Source organism: Camponotus vicinus, unplaced genomic scaffold, assembly GCF_025532165.1.
Source record: "Camponotus vicinus isolate PSW18456_S1 unplaced genomic scaffold, iyCamVici1.0 SCAF_10, whole genome shotgun sequence".
NCBI classification, from domain to species: domain Eukaryota; kingdom Metazoa; phylum Arthropoda; class Insecta; order Hymenoptera; family Formicidae; genus Camponotus; species Camponotus vicinus.
This window is the reverse complement of record NW_028141946.1, coordinates 18,357,061-18,375,389: the sequence shown is the minus strand read 5'-3', so window position 1 is coordinate 18,375,389 and position 18,329 is coordinate 18,357,061. Positions and strand designations below refer to the sequence as shown.

General features: G+C 27.7%; 5 protein-coding genes across 5 annotated transcripts; 2 read left to right on the top strand and 3 right to left on the bottom strand.

Annotated features, from left to right (window-relative positions):
* Positions 1-527: 527 nt before the first annotated feature.
* On the bottom strand, positions 528-3,015 carry LOC145960674 (ribosome biogenesis regulatory protein homolog). The gene is made up of 5 exons (XM_083080294.1): positions 2,815-3,015; positions 1,957-2,215; positions 1,477-1,778; positions 1,220-1,399; positions 528-757 (listed from the first exon to the last, which is right to left on the bottom strand). Exons 1-5 carry the CDS (start codon positions 2,928-2,930, stop codon positions 622-624), a joined length of 993 nt encoding a protein of 330 aa, XP_082936420.1. The 5' UTR covers positions 2,931-3,015; the 3' UTR covers positions 528-621.
* Positions 3,016-3,254: 239 nt separating this feature from the next.
* LOC145960542 (U6 snRNA-associated Sm-like protein LSm2) lies at positions 3,255-4,180 on the top strand. Its single transcript, XM_083080099.1, has 4 exons — positions 3,255-3,376; positions 3,499-3,571; positions 3,643-3,733; positions 3,863-4,180. Exons 2-4 carry the CDS (start codon positions 3,567-3,569, stop codon positions 3,989-3,991), a joined length of 225 nt encoding a protein of 74 aa, XP_082936225.1. The 5' UTR covers positions 3,255-3,376; positions 3,499-3,566; the 3' UTR covers positions 3,992-4,180.
* Positions 4,085-6,176, bottom strand: LOC145960541 (carbonyl reductase [NADPH] 1-like). The gene is made up of 4 exons (XM_083080098.1): positions 6,044-6,176; positions 5,653-5,913; positions 4,767-5,002; positions 4,085-4,653 (listed from the first exon to the last, which is right to left on the bottom strand). Exons 1-4 carry the CDS (start codon positions 6,059-6,061, stop codon positions 4,350-4,352), a joined length of 819 nt encoding a protein of 272 aa, XP_082936224.1. The 5' UTR covers positions 6,062-6,176; the 3' UTR covers positions 4,085-4,349.
* Positions 6,177-14,125: 7,949 nt separating this feature from the next.
* On the top strand, positions 14,126-15,080 carry LOC145960520 (U6 snRNA-associated Sm-like protein LSm2). The gene is made up of 4 exons (XM_083080057.1): positions 14,126-14,290; positions 14,416-14,483; positions 14,560-14,650; positions 14,760-15,080. The coding sequence occupies exons 1-4, from the start codon at positions 14,288-14,290 to the stop codon at positions 14,886-14,888; spliced, it is 291 nt and encodes a 96-aa protein (XP_082936183.1). The 5' UTR covers positions 14,126-14,287; the 3' UTR covers positions 14,889-15,080.
* A 138-nt stretch (positions 15,081-15,218) lies between these two features.
* Positions 15,219-17,289, bottom strand: LOC145960519 (carbonyl reductase [NADPH] 1-like). The gene is made up of 4 exons (XM_083080056.1): positions 17,137-17,289; positions 16,747-17,007; positions 15,743-15,978; positions 15,219-15,628 (listed from the first exon to the last, which is right to left on the bottom strand). The coding sequence occupies exons 1-4, from the start codon at positions 17,152-17,154 to the stop codon at positions 15,325-15,327; spliced, it is 819 nt and encodes a 272-aa protein (XP_082936182.1). The 5' UTR covers positions 17,155-17,289; the 3' UTR covers positions 15,219-15,324.
* Positions 17,290-18,329: the final 1,040 nt, after the last annotated feature.

The window sequence follows — 18,329 nt, the reverse complement described above, 5'->3', positions numbered from 1 at the left end:
CAATAATATACATATCAACTATGTATATACATATAACTGTATACTTATTAATTACAAATTTTATTCATATAAAATAAAAATTTTTTATCTTTATATTATTATCAATATAATATATAATATATATTTATAATATATAAATAAAATTAATAGTCTTTTTTTACTTTTCTTTAATACTCTTTTCTACAGTATTGGCAATTAAGTAGTATGAACAAATTTCTTAACATTCAAAAAAAGAGTGGTTTTAATTTTATTCAAATATTTTAGTAAAATATTTCTCTGATGATAAATATATAATTATGTTTAATTATTTCCACTTGAAAATCTTTCCACGAGAGCTATTTCAACTACTTGTATTACTTTCATATGTACTTAGATTTAATATATCATTATTTTTCTTTTTTTTTATAAGTATATATATTTATAAAAAAAGAAAAATATAATTGATGAGAAAATTTCTTCTATAATCTCCTTATATTCCTTATCTTTTTATTCTTCTATATTATTATATTGTTATGAGATAAATGCAATTCTTTTTTAACATAATCTTATTAGTTTTATTTTTTATTAATAAAATTTAATTTGCCACATCATCACATACAAATAGATATTAAATATCTCAATTTATCTTCGCTTTCTACCACCAACTTTTTTGTGTAAGTCTCGTTTGCCTTTTCCTGCTTTTGGTTTTCTAGCGCCTTTGCTATGTTTTAGTGAATTTTTTTTCTTTTTATTATTAGTTGGTGCAGATTGTTTTATCCTGTAATATTTGAACAAATATTAATTATTACGCTTTCAAATGTATGTTTAAAAGTATAAAAAAATAAAGTTCTTTTTTTTTATGAGTAATTTTTTGACCTCTTATTCTCAATAATTAAAGTTTATATTAAAGCGCGAATCAGAGAAAGATTTTTATAAGTTGTAATGCAGGCGAGATAAACTACAAAAACTTCTTTTAAAATAGCACTCACATATCTTTATCAAAGAAACATATGAGTGTTACTTTAGACCCACTAAATCTCAATTTTATTAATAATAATAAATATTAAATTATATAAAAATTATAATGATATAACTAAGGATATCCCATAAATTTTTTTAAAGAATCATTTATGTATATATTATTTTGTTTCATTTAGAATATTATAAATTTAGCATTTAAACTATAAATTAAACATTATGTGTATTGTGTAAAATTAAATTTGTACAAATAAAAACTTACTCGGTAATCCCTGTTGAATAATTTTCATGGAGAATTTTAGTTTTCTTTTCTAAAATGCCATCCACCAAGTTTTTATTTTGATGTCTTTCCTCAACAACATTTAATGGGGGTGCTTTCCTCTTTCTTTTCATTCCAGGTACTTCCTTGGCAATTCCCTTTGCATCCTTCTCTTTTGATAGCCTGTAGCAATATTATATTGTTTGATTTCAAGAAAAAAAAATCAGAGGAAATAGGTTATAAAAGTTATGAAGAGCTACTTAGGCTGGAATTTTCCAACAGATGCGGTTGATGTACGTGCTATAGTTAGAGCTTCAGAAAGCTGTTGAGAATTTGGAAAATGGTCTTTAGTGGGTAGACCGACTCTTGGTAGTTTTATGTTTTTTGATTTGGCTATGTTGCGAAGCCTTTGCAATTCGTTTTTGGATTGTTTTTCCTTTTTAGCTTGTTTAGCTTTAGTAAATGGATCAATGGTTGAATCAGCATCATCTTTAGCTTCTATCAACCATTCTTTCTGTTCCTGAGCTTTTGCTCGTTTATAACCATATGTTGGTACCCATTCCTCAAAAAAGAGAAGATTAGATAAATTGAAAACTATATATTATATTGTAAGTTTCATATTTAATTATTTTAAATTATAAAATATATATATATATATATATATATATATATATATATATATATACATACATATAATTGGATTATTAAATATGGTATAGTTATAAGAATAAATCTCTTACTTTTAATTCCTCGTCCCATTTCAGTTTTGATTTACCCTTCTTTTTAGTCTGTATTCCTTTCTGTTTGGCAAACAATTGCCACTTTGTCAAAGGTTTGGGTTTTGGAATAACGCGCGAACGTGGTAATACATATTCAGGCTTGGGCAATGTAGCCGTTATAACTTCATCTACCCGTTCTACCGGCAAATCCCAGATTTTATTAATTAATAATTGCACATTATCTCTTGTCAAACTTTTTAAATATGAATCTGGTTGCGATCTACAAAATACAAACATAAATTTAATAATAACTAATAAGTTATAACAACACTGTTGTAAATTATAATTTATCAATTAGGATAAAATGATATAATACACTCCAGCAGAAAAAATGTCTCATTCATTGCTCAAACATAATGAGTTTGTCAAAGCACAATTTTTTTTTTTGAAGAAATAGAAATGCAATTCTTGTAAATATTCAATCAATATTTTTATTTAGTTAAAATATGAAATTTTATTTTGTTAAAATATTAATTTGAAATTTAAAAAAATGATTTTTGTTAATTATAGTTATCTGAGGCATTTTTCGCCAAAATCTGGGGTAAAACGCTCCTTTCAATATTTTTGAAAAGTTGATAATTAGGACTTTAATTAATTGAAGTAACTAATTAGGACTTTAATTAATTAAAAATTGATGTATTTATTAATCATAGTATTAGTAAATCTTTGTAAATTCCAATTATCAATTACCGAATCTATTCATCATTTAAGTATTATATTTATAATGATTTAAGCAAATGTGGGATGTATTATACACACAGTTTTATACTAAATAACATCAAATAAATAAATTATTATCATATGATAAATTAAGGTTACTTGAGAGTCTTCGTATCCAAGGTATTATAATCGGATGCAAGTAAAGTTCCCAAATCAATATCAAGATCTACATCTTTATGTGATTGAATTGATGTTGTAATTGACTTGGTATCCATTATTTATAAATTACAATCACACAAAATATATAATCATAACCACGTGTTACCAGTTCATATCGAAATACAGCCCACAGCCCGTTAGTTCAAGCGTTACCAACTTTATAACTAGAAAAATAGTTGGCGAAAATTAAGGCTGATGTCACATTTGTCGTACGACAAATTTTTTAAGCATATTGATTGGCTGCGGGATAGTAACTTTTTGGTTCTTTAGAAACTTTCTATTCTGCAGCCAATCAATATGTTTAAAAAATTTGACGTATGACAAATGTAATGTCAGCTTAATTCAGAAAGCATCCAGTATTTCATTGCTGGCAACACTGATTAGAGTCTCTAGATCTTTTCTAACCATTTCTAATCAATTTAAAAGATTTATTCTAATGTGTATTTCATTGTAAATAAACATAAATATACGAATATATAACGATCTCCAAGAATTAATCATGGTAAGTTTATAGGATATATTATAAGAATGCGTCATATATAGCAAGTATATATTACATCTTGCTTCTTCTTTGTGTATTCTTTTTATAATCTTAAATCCAATCGAATGTATTTTTAATTTTAGTTATTCTACACCTTCTTCAAGTCCTTGATCAGAAAGGATGTGGTTGTGGAGTTAAAAAATGATCTTAGATGAAGTATTACGCAGTAGTGAAATAAAATTTCTCAAGTAACTAAAAACCACTAACTTTACATTATTTTATTTTAGTATTTGTGGAACATTATATTCCGTCGATCAGTACCTGAATATAAAATTAGCCGATATTAGCGTAACAGATTCTGAAAAATATCCTCATATGGTATGTACAAAATTGATATTTTTTTTACACGCTATTCGAATACAATTGTTAAAATGTCTTAATAAGTTCTTAAATTGTCTGCATAATATGTATGACCAAATTGTAACTAAATCATGTATTAAATTTCAGTTATCGGTAAAAAATTGCTTCATCCGTGGATCTGTGGTACAATATGTGCAACTTCCAGTGGACGAAGTAGATATCCATCTCTTAATTGAAGCAGCACACAGAGAAGCAATGAATACTCAAGCAAGATAGTTTATAGTTATCTTAAATATTATTTATGCAAAGAATCTTTCTTTTTTAATTAATGCATATGTTTTACACACTATATAAAATTAAGAGATATAATTATTTTGTTTTTTTCACACAATTTTGAAAAATGTGAATAATAAAATGTATCATTTTTCAATATAACTTTAATATATATGTGCATACAAATCTTTATTCAACTGTTTAAAAGTTTTGTAACAAATAGCTTTTAAAGTTTTTTAAAAATAAACGTTTAATTATAATGAAGATAAATAGTAAAATTAATTACATTTGTTCATTTGCATTATATTTCATAAAAATAATGAGTATACAATCAGGTTATATTATTTATATGTTTATCTTATTATTTCCAGTTTGATAAAGTCATATCACACCAGATATATTTTCCTTTTATCTCTGTATTTTCTGATAATAAAGCACAATAAACAGGTGCTACAGCTCCTTCATCTGGTGTCAGATCTCCTTTATGATTAGTCATATCTGTATCTACATAACCAGGATGTACTGCATTCACTGCGATATCTTTTTGGGAATCCACATTAAACATAGATTGATGAATACCAGCTAAAGCAGATACTCCAATTTTGCTTGCCGTATATGCACTATTTGACCAGCCAGCTTGTATATGTCTACCAGATTTTGCAGCCCTAGAAATGAAAAAAAAAATATATATATATATATAAATTTTGAAAGGTTTTTTTTGAACTAATATATAAATTCCTATATACACATAGATGATTAAAATTATATAATTATTTACTTGACAAATTCATGCATAATTTTATCTAATTCTGCTTCGGTTAGATTCGGATCAGATAATCTCTTCTTCAATGCATCACCAGTAATGTTGCAAAGACGTCCAGCACTACTAGAAATATGCACCACTCGAGCATGTGGTCTAAGTAATGGATAAAGTGCAGTACATACTTTACGTAAGCTGAAATAATTTAATTTTATTGTTTTTTCAGCTTGAATCCCAAAAGACACAGCACTATCCTATAATAATATATAATCAAATGTTACATAACTATTATTTAATTTTGTGTTTACATGTTCCTTTTTAAATAGAATTTCTGTTTCTCTTTCTCTCTCTTATATTTTATTTTAAATTAATTATCTTACTCAATCTGTATAAAAATGGAATAAAAAATCTATATTTTATAACATGTCTTATTTTATCTTGACATTTTATGACATAAAGTATATAATAGAAAATATTAATTTTGTACTTTTATACATAAAAAGAATAATATATATAATGATATGAAGAGAATAAATACATTATAAGATATATTTTACATACGTCAAACTGTCAAAATAAATTATGAAATTTCTTGATAACTGTTATGTTTGTTGCACGAGTTTGATGCAATAAAACTAATTTTAAAATATAAGAAATTATTCTAGTAAAAAATTTTAAATGCCACTTGTACAACCATAAAAATATCAATTTGTTGACATATTTTAGCTAAGCAATATTTATTCATTATATATATATATTCATAAAATATCATTTCTAATATTTTGTAATAAAAGAAAAAAAATATAGATTCATATATATTTTTTTGACTTAAAAAAAAAGGAAATTGGCAAATTATTCTTTAAAATCGATTTTAAAAACTACCAAGTTTTAATATTTTAATTACGTTAAATGCTATGGCAGCGTTGTTAATTAATACATCCAAACCGCCGTATGTGTTCTTCAAGTAATCCTGGAATTTCGTGATGCTCTCATCATCGCTGATATCTAATTGATGGAATTTCGGTTTCAATCCTTGTTTCTCCAATTCACTGACAGCATTCAAGCCACGAGTAACATCGCGAGCCGTTAAGTAAACATTCCCATCGTATAGTCGACAAAGGGATCTGACAATAGCATAACCGATACCCTTGTTTGCACCTGTTACCTATTCAAAATAAGACAGCATTACTTGCAAATTTTTAAATTTATGAAAATTCTAATTAATAAAAATAATTAATAGCAGATATGAAACAGCGAGGAATTTTTGTTTCGCTTATTCATGCTTAATTACTTACTACGGCCACGCGACTCATTGTGTTTCCTATGTAATATATGATAAGACTGATATTTTTTGACGACTTGACACTTCGCTATCACATTCGCTATCTGATGATATCAAATCATATGGCTATCAGAGAGAAGACTGAGAGATGTCATGGCCTGTTTTTAGGTGATCTCTGAAAGCGATACTCCCTCTATGGACATTGAAAACGTGGACATGAACTACAAAGCCAATGTCCATGAATGTTCTCAGAGGGTAATATATAATGTGCACAATTTCTGGTTTTGTTCCGTGCTATGTGCACGAAATGCCGGTAGCACCAGAGTATAACAATCGTTATTTTGAAAATAGTATATAAATATGATAAATAATAATTTTTATAAAAATAATTTTTATAAATTACTTACCTATATGTGTATGTATGTGTGCCCATACGTTGTCCAAATGATTTTAAATATAAGAATAGACTATATGAATATCGGCATATGTTACCGTCGGCATAGCTTTCAGGTTCATGAGAGTACTGAAACCTCCTCACCTGGCAAATGCCTTCGATAAAGCGGAGATACAGGGGAGGAAAAATTGAGGAGGAAAAATTTTTTTATTTTTTTTAATTTTTTTTAATAGAGTTTTTAAACAGAGAATATATAATACATATAAAAAATATATATTACATAATTATAATATATACAACGTAAATTATAATTAATTTGCAATTACATAAAAAACACATTACAAATTATTAAATTATGTAATATAAAAATAATTACATTACAAATATATATATTACAAAATTTAATGCAGAATATATAAAATACAATGCATTAGAAATATGTATTACAAAATATAATACAAATTTAATATAAACTATAATTTTAAACTTAATACAAAATAAAATTTATTACACGAAAGTGTCCAAAGTATACGTATAATATAAAATTTATTAAAAATTTTTACATAGACCAGACAAGACTGATTAGTGATGATTAATTACGCGATATTTATTATTAATAATCGACATAGAATAATAGAATTTAATTAGTTTTATATAAATAACGTATAAACGTAAATAATCATGATCAAAAGAGTCATTAATAAAATTGTTGATCATTTCTTCGATTGTAGATCAAAGTATTTGCATTATTGACGCATTTCGTGCAGATCATGAAAAGAAATATTTAAAACGTGTAAAGATAGAACAAGCTTTGATGTAAATCAAAGATTAAATTACAAAATAAATTGCGATTTAAAATTCGCGAGAAAACGCGACGAATAAATAAGTCGACAATAATCGAATATTCAATTGCGAGATACGTATAACTTTTATAATATAATAATCGAATCAATAGACACGTGCGATATAATTATTATCACACAAATGTTGACAGACGAAGATATTTTAGCAAACATTTGTGATCTGTATTGTTTATGAACATAAAATTCACTGTCCGATTTATTTGCGATTAATATATACGCGACTTTATATGAATTTCACGATTGAGAATAAAATACATATCCTATTTCGCGCATGATTAGCTGAATAAGAAGAAATGAGCTCTATAAGCTTTAAAATATAATTAAAAATCGCGTTGTGGCCACGTTTAATAGAAAATAACGGAACGAATAATTTTCATTAATATAGTTATCGATCGTCTTTTAAATTACAGAAGAAAATATTTGCACTAGCAGCATTTTGCACGAACTATTAAAAACAATATTCAAAGACGTGGAAAGATAAACAAAGCTTCAATGTATAAGTCAACGATTAAATTATAAGATAAATCGCGATTTAAAATTCACGAGAAAAGGCGACAAATAAATAAGTCGATAATATGCGGAATATTTGATCGCGATACGTATAATTTTTATAATATAATAATCGAAGCTCTCAATAGACACGTGCGCGATATAATTATTATCACGTAAATATAGAAAATCGAAAATATTTCAACAATCATTTGAGATCTGTAATGTTTGTGAATATGCAATTCAGCGACCGAATTACTGCGAATTTTTATAAGATATATCGCGATTTAAAATTCGCAATAAAACGCGACGATAAATAAATCGAAAATATTCAAAATATTCAATTGCAGATACGCGAGTGACATACCGGTAATCCGATAAAAAGAGGAGCGATCTTAAAAATGGAGAACGATTAACATCTTGTTTCTACATCAGATTTCGCAAGATCAATCTGCGAAGAAAAGTTAAGTGATCCATTGAACGTCGGGAATTCCACTGTAGGAGGGAACGAATCCTGGATCTTCCGGACTATTCCCGATAGCAATGATTTCAGTATTAAATCAAAGACAATTATCCCTCGTCATTATTTTCTATTCACGAAATTGATATTCACGTCAGAAAACATGTTCTTTCATTACTAAGAAATATATTTCTTTATTGAAAATTAAATGGATATAACCTTTGTTATTGAAATGTGATTACGAACGATTATATTTATAAATAATAAAATACATGCATTATTGGAGTTTGTGTTAAATGTGCGAACACATAATTTGGGGTACCGTCTGCGCGCGCGAGACGAATCGAACCCGATAACAGCAAGATTTAAAAAATTTCAATTCGAATAGTGTTCAAAATAAAATAAATGAAATAATTTTAAATATATAATTAATTCTAGATTAATTCTCTAGATTCTTATTCTTGTAACGTTTAAATTAATAATTTTTTTTTCTTTTTATCAATATCTTACTGATATAAGGGTACCCATTCGATTCGTCTCTAAATTTTTAAGTATTCGCACATTTTATGTAACATTCATGTATAATTTCGCGTATATATAATATATTATATTAGCAAAAATTATAAAAATATTTTGGATTCGTTAATTTGTGCATGTATTTCAAATAAATTTTTCAAATTAATTAATAATTAATAAAATATATTCGTTCGTAATCATTTTTATCATAAAAATTAATAAAAATTAATTAAATTATGAAATTATTTAAAAAGTTAAAATTTATACACAACGCTATATCCATATTTAATCTACTATTAAATCTTTCTGGCATTATATAGACAATAATGATACCAATCCTAATAATGAAGAACATTTTTTAACGAAGAAAAGAAAAGATACATTTCTCTCATCTAAATATATATTATTTAAATTAATTCGACATTAAAGAAGCGTATCGTCATTGAATTACTACCGAAATCATTGTTTTCGGAAATTGCCAGGAAAACCTGGGATTAGTTCCAATCTTACAATAAAAATTCCCAATTTTTAACAGGGCACCGAACTAGACGTCGCGAATGGATCTCACAAGAACCAGTGAGAAATAATTCTCCATGATGAAAATCGTTTCGACTCCTCGCCGGTACGAGCCACGCAACTTTTAATAACGTTTATTTAACGGAAGGAACAACGATAACTCTTTTATTAAAACGACAATCTCGTCTAAGAAGAACGCGGAAAAGAACGTGGGAAAAACACGGTGTTTTTCGCAACCGTAATTTATTAATTTATTTATGAATATTTTCCGATACGAAATTCGTAAATATAACTGAAAAACAAATTATTAAATTCATAATAATTAACTCGCGATTCTATGATATAATATCGAAGGTGATCGTTAAATTTTGTGAAGCTAATATTTAATCGTTGACTTATCACATCGAATCTTTACACTTTTATTCGATAATTCTGTATATTTAATTAGCAATATTTAGGAATATTCTGACGAGAGGGACAGCGATAAAATCTTTTGTTAAAACGATAATTTTGTATAAGAATTTATATTAAAAATTTTATATTTGATCGCGCGATGTATATACTTAATATGTATACCTATACATTAGACGGCACTCCCGGTTTCGGTACGAGCGAAAATCCCATTTCACTTACGAAAATCAACTTCGAGCCAACCGGTCGGGATTGCAACGATACAACGAGCAAGGACTAAGCCCAAACCGGAAAGAAGACGAAACGATTGACGGAAATAGAGGAAAATGAAGTTCACCAACTCTTTTTCGCGCATAATTATCCTATCTCGTATCGAACCTGGACCCGCTAAGCACGATTTCAGGTGCTCCGCCCGGACATATTATGCCTCCCGCGGTTGCTATATGCTACACCAGGCTAGTAGACGGCAAAAGAAGAGGATACCCACATTTTTTAAATGCTTACATTCAGCAATTTAGAAAATGGGGAGGCAACCCCTTTTACCGAGCGAAAATCGTGCCTAGGGGAATCCACTCGACTCCTCGACAGGGTTAACACACGCAGTGCGTGTGGCTGTAGACGAGCAAAGAGAAGGGACCCATTGACGACCATTCCGAGCAATCGATCGAGTTCTAACTAATTCGGGCCGAATCACTTGACGAAGCACGAAGCAAGAGTGTACGTTGCATAGCAACGTGTGCAAACTCGAAACATCCCAGTTAGTTGGCATCGGAAGTAGAGACTCGTGACAATAAATGAAATTGGGATTTTATATGAAAAGTCCAAAAGTTCCGCGAGAATACTACAACGCGAAAACGCGGTAACGAAGCGCTTGCCGTCCGCGGCACGTTGACGGCACCGACGACGCGAAAGGGTACTTAACTTCCCATTCAGGCACCTTAAGATTTATCATAAATAGAAAAATTTAAGATAAACCTCAAGGCACCATCCAAGTACTAAGCCCTCCCACCACGACAAGGTGTACCCCATGGGAGGGTTATATTATATATAATTTTATATATAATATAATACATAATTTGAAATTTATTTTGTAATATAATACATAAATTTAAATTCGCAAATATAAACGATAAATAAAAATATAAAGGATAAGAGAACATCTATTATACAAAGCAATGTTCAAAATAATTGATTTTAAATTTAATTATTGCGCGCAATTAATTTTTACATTTTTATTTTTAAATAGATATATTTTAATATTATAAACTGCGTAATTACAAAATAATTTATATTTCTTAGATATAAACTTTTAAAAATATGATAAATAAAAAAATTTCTATTTTTTTATATATGAAATATTTAAAGAAATATATTAATTTGAAATGTTTTATAAAACATAAAAGTATCTGAAAATATTAATTAATAAAAAATTTTATAAATGTTTTAATTATTTTAAAATAAAATGGAATATTTTTTATAAGTATATGTATTATATATGTTACAATTTAAAATCACTATTAAATCATAATCAAAGAAATAAAACGAAACGAGAAATATGTATATTTTGAATATATATATTATTGATAAATAATTTATATATTGTTGCGTTCGCGGAACGCGGTATATATCGAACGCGATATATATCGAACGCGCGCGACACAAACGGCATACGCTGACGCTCGTGCACTCGTAAATAATAACGCGATTTAAGGTACATAAGAATTTTAATAAATCGCGAGTAACATACAAGAATTCAGAATAATCGTAAAACGGATCACAAATAGACGCGCGTCCGCACAACTTGACAGCTGGGCTTAGACTCTCTGACAGTCGTTGTTTATAACAATATCTTGACAACGCGCGCGAAAACGATCTTCTTCGAAAGAATTCAACGGGTGACGAATACATTCAGCGGGACGGGACGCGGGGATGCAACAATATAATAAATAATGAATGTGATAAATAATTTATATTAATGACTTACATCATATCTTATTGATCCATCCACTTCCAAAATCTCCTTTTTTCTTTTGCTTCCTTCGCTCTTTTCTCGTGGCACTTTAATCCTCGTTGCACTTACACTTATTCACGAAAAGTTCCTCGTTGCACTTGCAATTGTGTTTAGAGAAAGAATTTGATAATATATGAAACGTCTCACATCACTACTTCACTGCTCAAGAGCCACTGAGCGAATGATCGTAAGTCAAGAACATTACCGCGGTACTGTTTATATCGTCAGAGTCGACTATGTATAGAAAGAATTTGATAATATATGAAACATCACTACTTTATTGCTCAAGAGCCACTGAGCGAATGATCGTAAATCAAGAACATTATCGCGGTACTGTTTATATCGTCAGAGTCGACTATGTATAGAAAGAATTTGATAATATATGAAACGTCACTACTTTATTGCTCAAGAGCCACTGAGCGAATGATCGTAAATCAAGAACATTATCGCGGTACTGTTTATATCGTCAGAGTCGACTATGTAAAGAAAGAATTTGATAATATATGAAACGTCACTACTTTATTGCTCAAAGTTACTGTGCGAATGATAATAAAGCCGTGTAACAATAGCCGTATTAACAATAGCGCGATACTGTTTATCAAGGTCGAACACGATGTTATTGATAATTCTCTCGTTGCCGAAATATTTTCTGTAATATAAAATATTCGCGCGCGGAATATTAAATTATAGAAGTATTTTAATTTATTGATTTAAATTGATTATTTTTTAACAATTTATCATGGAGCCTTTCGTTATGCTATTTATTTGCATCTATAATTCGATTGTTTTACTTTGTATTCTCTCATAATCTAAATTATTTTTAGATTTTCAAGTAGAACGATAAAGTAACACGGATGAAATATATTTGTGACTCTAGGTATTGAAATAATAATTATTGTCCGTAAAGATCGCAACGATCGAAGCAATTATTTAACATTTTGGATTCCTATCATTTAATCGATTCTCGATTAAATTGTACATTGTTTAATTAACAAGGATTGTTAAAATTTAAGGTATTGGTCGAAATATAATTAATTCTAATATTGTTAATGAAATATAATAAGCATCAATGATCGAAAGTTCATAACATAATTAAGTCTCTTATCTCCTTTTATGTATATTTTGTTTCAATTTTTAATCACGATAATGAATGATTGCGATTCGATAAAGATTTATAGTTGCGATACAGTTTCATGTCGTGTGAATTTATTTTTAATTAATTAATTTATATTAATATTTAAAGCAAATTATGTTTCGATACTAATCGTAATCGTGTTTAGTAAAAAAATTACAATATAATACGAAACGTTTCTCACCACTACCTTATTACTCGAGAGTCGAAGACAAAGCCGAAACATAGCGCGCTACTGTTTATATTTTATATTGCCAAAGTCGAACAACGTGTTATCAATAATTCGTTGCCAAAATATTTTATATATTATAAAATGTACATTAACGCGGAATATTAAATTAATAAAGTATTTTAATTTATTGATTAAAATTGATTATTTATTAAACAATTTATCCTTTCATTATGCTAATTATTTGCATCTATAATTCGATTGATTTACTTCGTGTTCTCTCACAATCCAAATTACTTTTAGATTGTCAAGTAGAACGAAAAAGTAACACGGATGAAATATATTTGTGACTCTAAATATTATAATAATAATTATTGTCCGTAAAAATCGCAACGATCGAAGTAATTATTTAATATTTTGGATTTCTATCATTCAATCGATTTTCGATTAAATTGTATATTGTTTAATAACAAGGATTGAGAAAATTAAAACATTGGTCGAAATATAGTTAATTCTAATATTAAAGCTTTAACATAGCGCGCTATTGTTTATTTTTTGTATTGCCAAACCATGTTATCGATAATTCGTTGCCGAAATATTTTATATATTATAAAATATACGCCAACGCGGAATATTAAATTATAGAGAAGTATTTTCATTAATTAATTAAAATTGATTATTTATTAAATAACTTATCACGGGACCTTTCGTTATGCTAATTATTTGAATTTATTCGATTATTTTATTTTCAAAGTCATATTCTATAATATTTAGTTTTGCATTTTAGAAGACTGACTTAGAGCGAGCTAAATAAATAAATAAATAAATAAATAAAAAATAAATAAATGATGTTGAGAAGAAAAAGAATACACATAAATAAATAAATAAATAATAGCGTGGAAAGGGAGAACATACTAATATTTTTATATAATAAATTATTATTAATTAAATTATTTATATTTTTATTTATATTATTTATATTATCAGAGAGACATATATGTTACCCTCTGAGAACATTCGTGGACATTGGCTTTGTAGTTCATGTTCACGTTTTTATGTCCACAGAGGGAGTATCGCTTCCAGGGATCACCTAAAAGCGGGCCATGTCATCTCTCAGTCTTCTTTCTGGTAATATCAGCTTAATTCAGAAAGCATCCAGTATCTCTAGATCGTTTCTAACCATTTCTAATCAATTTTGATGCTTTGTAATTCCGTGATATGAGATTTATTCTAATGTGTATTTCATTGTAAATAAACATAAATATACGAATATATAACGATCTCCAAGAATTAATCATGGTAAGTTTATAGGATATATTATAAGAATGCGTTATATCATATAGCAAGTATATATTACATCTTGCTTCTTCTTTGTGTATTCTTTTTATAATCTTAAATCCAATCGAATGTATTTTTAATTTTAGTTATTCTACTCCTTCTTCAAGTCCTTGATCGGAAAGGATGTGGTTGTGGAGTTAAAAAATGATCTTAGGTGAAGTATTACGCAGTAGTGAAATAAAATTTCTCAAGTAACTAAAAACCACTAACTTTACATTATTTTATTTTAGTATTTGTGGAACATTATATTCCGTCGATCAGTACCTGAATATAAAATTAGCCGATATTAGCGTAACAGATTCTGAAAAATATCCTCATATGGTATGTATAAAATTGATATTTTTTTTATATGCTATTCGAATACAATTGTTAAAATTGTCTGCATAACATGTAGGACCAAATTGTAACTAAATTATGTATTAAATTTCAGTTATCGGTAAAAAATTGCTTCATCCGTGGATCTGTGGTACGATATGTCCAACTTCCAGTAGACGAAGTAGATATCCATCTCTTAACTGAAGCGGCACGCAGAGAAGCAATGAATGCTCAAGCAAGATAGTTTATAGTTATCTTAAATATTATTTATGCAAAGAATCTTTCTTCTTCTTTAATTAATGCATATGTTTTACACTCCATATAAAATTAAGAGATATAATTATTTTGTTTTTTTCACACAATTTCGAATAATGTGAATAATAAAATGTATCATTTTTCAATATAACTTTAATACATATGTGCATACAAATCTTTATTCAACTGTTTAAAAGTTTTGTAACAAATAGCTTTTAAAGTTTTTTAAAAATAAATGTTTAATTATAATGAAGATAAATAGTATAATTAATCACATTTATTTGTTCATTTGCATTATATTTCATAAAAATAATGAGTATACAATCAGGTTATATGTTTATTATATTTTCATAAAAATAATGAGTATACAATCAGGTTATATTATTTATATGTTTATCTTACATATAAATAATATGTTTATCTTATTATTTCCAGTTTGATAAAGTCATATCATACCAGATATATTTTCCCTTTATCTCTGTATTTTCTGGTAATAAAGCACAATAAACAGGTGCTAGAGCTCCTTCATCTGGTGTCAGAGGTCCTTTATGATTAGTCATATCTGTATCTACATAACCAGGATGTACCGCATTCACTGCGATATCTTTTCGGGAATCCACATTAAACATAGATTGATGAATACTAGCTAAAGCAGATACTCCAATTTTGCTTGCCTCATATGCTCTCTTTGACCAGCCAGCTTGTATATGTGTACCAGATTTTGCAGCCCTAGAAATGAAAAAAAAAAAAAAAATATATATATATAAATTTTGAAAGGTTTTTTTGAACTAATATATAAATTCCTATATACACATAAATGATTGAAATTATATAATTATTTACTTGACAAATTCATGCATAATTTTATCTAATTCTGCTTCAGTTAGATTCGGATCAGATAATCTCTTCTTCAATGCATCACCAGTAATGTTGCAAAGACGTCCAGCACTACTAGAAACATGTACCACTCGAGCATGTGGTCTAAGTAATGGATAAAGTGCAGTACATACTTTACGTAAGCTGAAATAATTTACTCTTATTGTTTCTTCAGCTTGAATCCCAAAAGGCACAGCATCATCCTATAATAATATATAATCAAATGTTATATATCTATTATTTAATTTTGTGTTTACATATTCCTTTTTAAATAGAATTTCTGTTTCTCTTTCTCTCTCTTACATTTTATTTTAAATTAATTATTTTACTCAATCTGTACATAAAAATGGAATAAAAAATCTATATTTTATGACATGTCTTATTTTGTCTTGACATTTTATGACATAAAGTATATAATAGAAAATATTAATTTTGTACTTTTATACATAAAAAGAATAATATATAAACTGATATGAAGAATAAATACATTATAAGATATATTTTACATATTTCAATCTGTCAAAATAAATTATGAAATTTCTTGATAACTGTTATGTTTGTTGCATGAGTTTGATGCAATAAAACTAATTTTAAAATATAAGAAATTATTCTAGTAAAAAATTTTAAATGCCACTTGTGCAATCATAAAAATATCAATTTGTTGACATATTTTAGCTAAGCAATATTTATTCATTATATCCCTAACAACACACATGTCCAAAAGACGTCCATAGAATATCTAGAGAACAGCCAAAGGATATTTTATGTCCTCTGGATGTCCTCTCGATGACCTCTGGACATGTGTGTTGTTAGGGATATATATTCATAAAATATCATTTCTAATATTTTGTAATAAAATAAAAAAATATAAAAAGATTCATATATATTTTGTTGACTTAAAAAAAAGGAAATAGGCAAATTATTCTTTAAAATCGATTTTAAAAACTACCAAGTTTTAATATTTTAATTACGTTAAATGCTATGGCAGCGTTGTTAATTAATACATCCAAACCGCCGTATGTGTTCTTCAAGTAATCCCGGAATTTCGTGACGCTCTCATCATCGCTGACATCTAATTGATGGAATTTCGGTTTCAATCCTTGTTTCTCCAATTCACTGACAGCATTCAAGCCGCGAGTAACATCGCGAGCCGTTAAGTAAACATTCCCATCGTATTGTTGACAAAGGGATCTGACAATAGCATAACCGATACCCTTGTTTGCACCTGTTACCTATTCAAAATAAGACAGCATTACTTGCAAATTTTTAAATTTATGAAAATTCTAATTAATAAAAATAATTAATAGCAGATATGAAACAGCGAGGAATTTTTGTTTCGCAATTCATGTTTAATTACTTACTACGGCCACGTGACTCATTGTGTTTCCTACGTAATATAAGATAAGATTGATATTTTTTGACGACTTGACACTTCGCTATCACATTCGCTATCTGACGATATCAGATCAGATGGCTCTAGAGATAGGGTGACATTTCAAAAGCAGGGAGAATGAGACGTCATGATCCGCTTTTAGCACCCTCTATCGACAAGAAATGAACTATGAATACAAATTTACGAATGTTTTCAGTGGGTAACAAATAATGGGCACAATTTCGGGTTGTGTTCCGTGCTACGTGCACGAAATGTCGATAACACAAAAGTATCGATAACGCTTATGTATAAATAAATTTCTAATATAAATAAGTTTTGTATGGTTTTATTTTCTTTCTCTTTTTATTATTAATATATTATTAACCTTTAGACTGCCGGGAAAATCACTTTTGTGGCTCTAAATAAATCTCGAAATTCTGAGTAATGTATTGTTTATTTATATAGAAAAATATTTGAAAAAACCACTATTTTAATGAAAAAATGCCGGCAGTCTAAAGATTAATATATTACCTGACAGTACATATTAATTATATATCGTTCATCACCATCGTTCACCACCACCGCAATTATCACGTGATGATTCTTATCACAACGATTCATCATTGAAAATAAAGTATAATATTAATTAATCTTTCTATATAGATAGTAATATTTTATAAAATGCTTGTCATTCTGTTATGCATTTTATTGATTAATAAAATAAATAACTGTAGACTTCGAGATAACACAACGTAAAGAACTAATGGAATTGTTAATAAGCACATCATAGCATATCTTAAAGTTATTTATTGACGACAGCCATGTCATAAAACATTTCGTCATCTATTAACAATTTTATTGCGTAGTTAATGGTTAACTGTCCATTTGACATTAATGCTGTCTTGTTGCAATGCAGCGGAAATGAAATCAAACTTTAAATTTTATCTCGAAAATATTATAGTTCTAAGAAGTGACATAGAAGAGATGATATATTGAATCCAATAAATATTATAGTTATATGTATTATCTAACTGATTGCATGTATTAATACTTGAATATTTGTTTTCTTACGATACTTATTAGATATTCAACATGTGTACTTTTGTATTTTATATATTATATAAGATCTGCACTTTTTAATGTAATATTAACTATTTTGTAAATTCATAAAAATGTTAACAC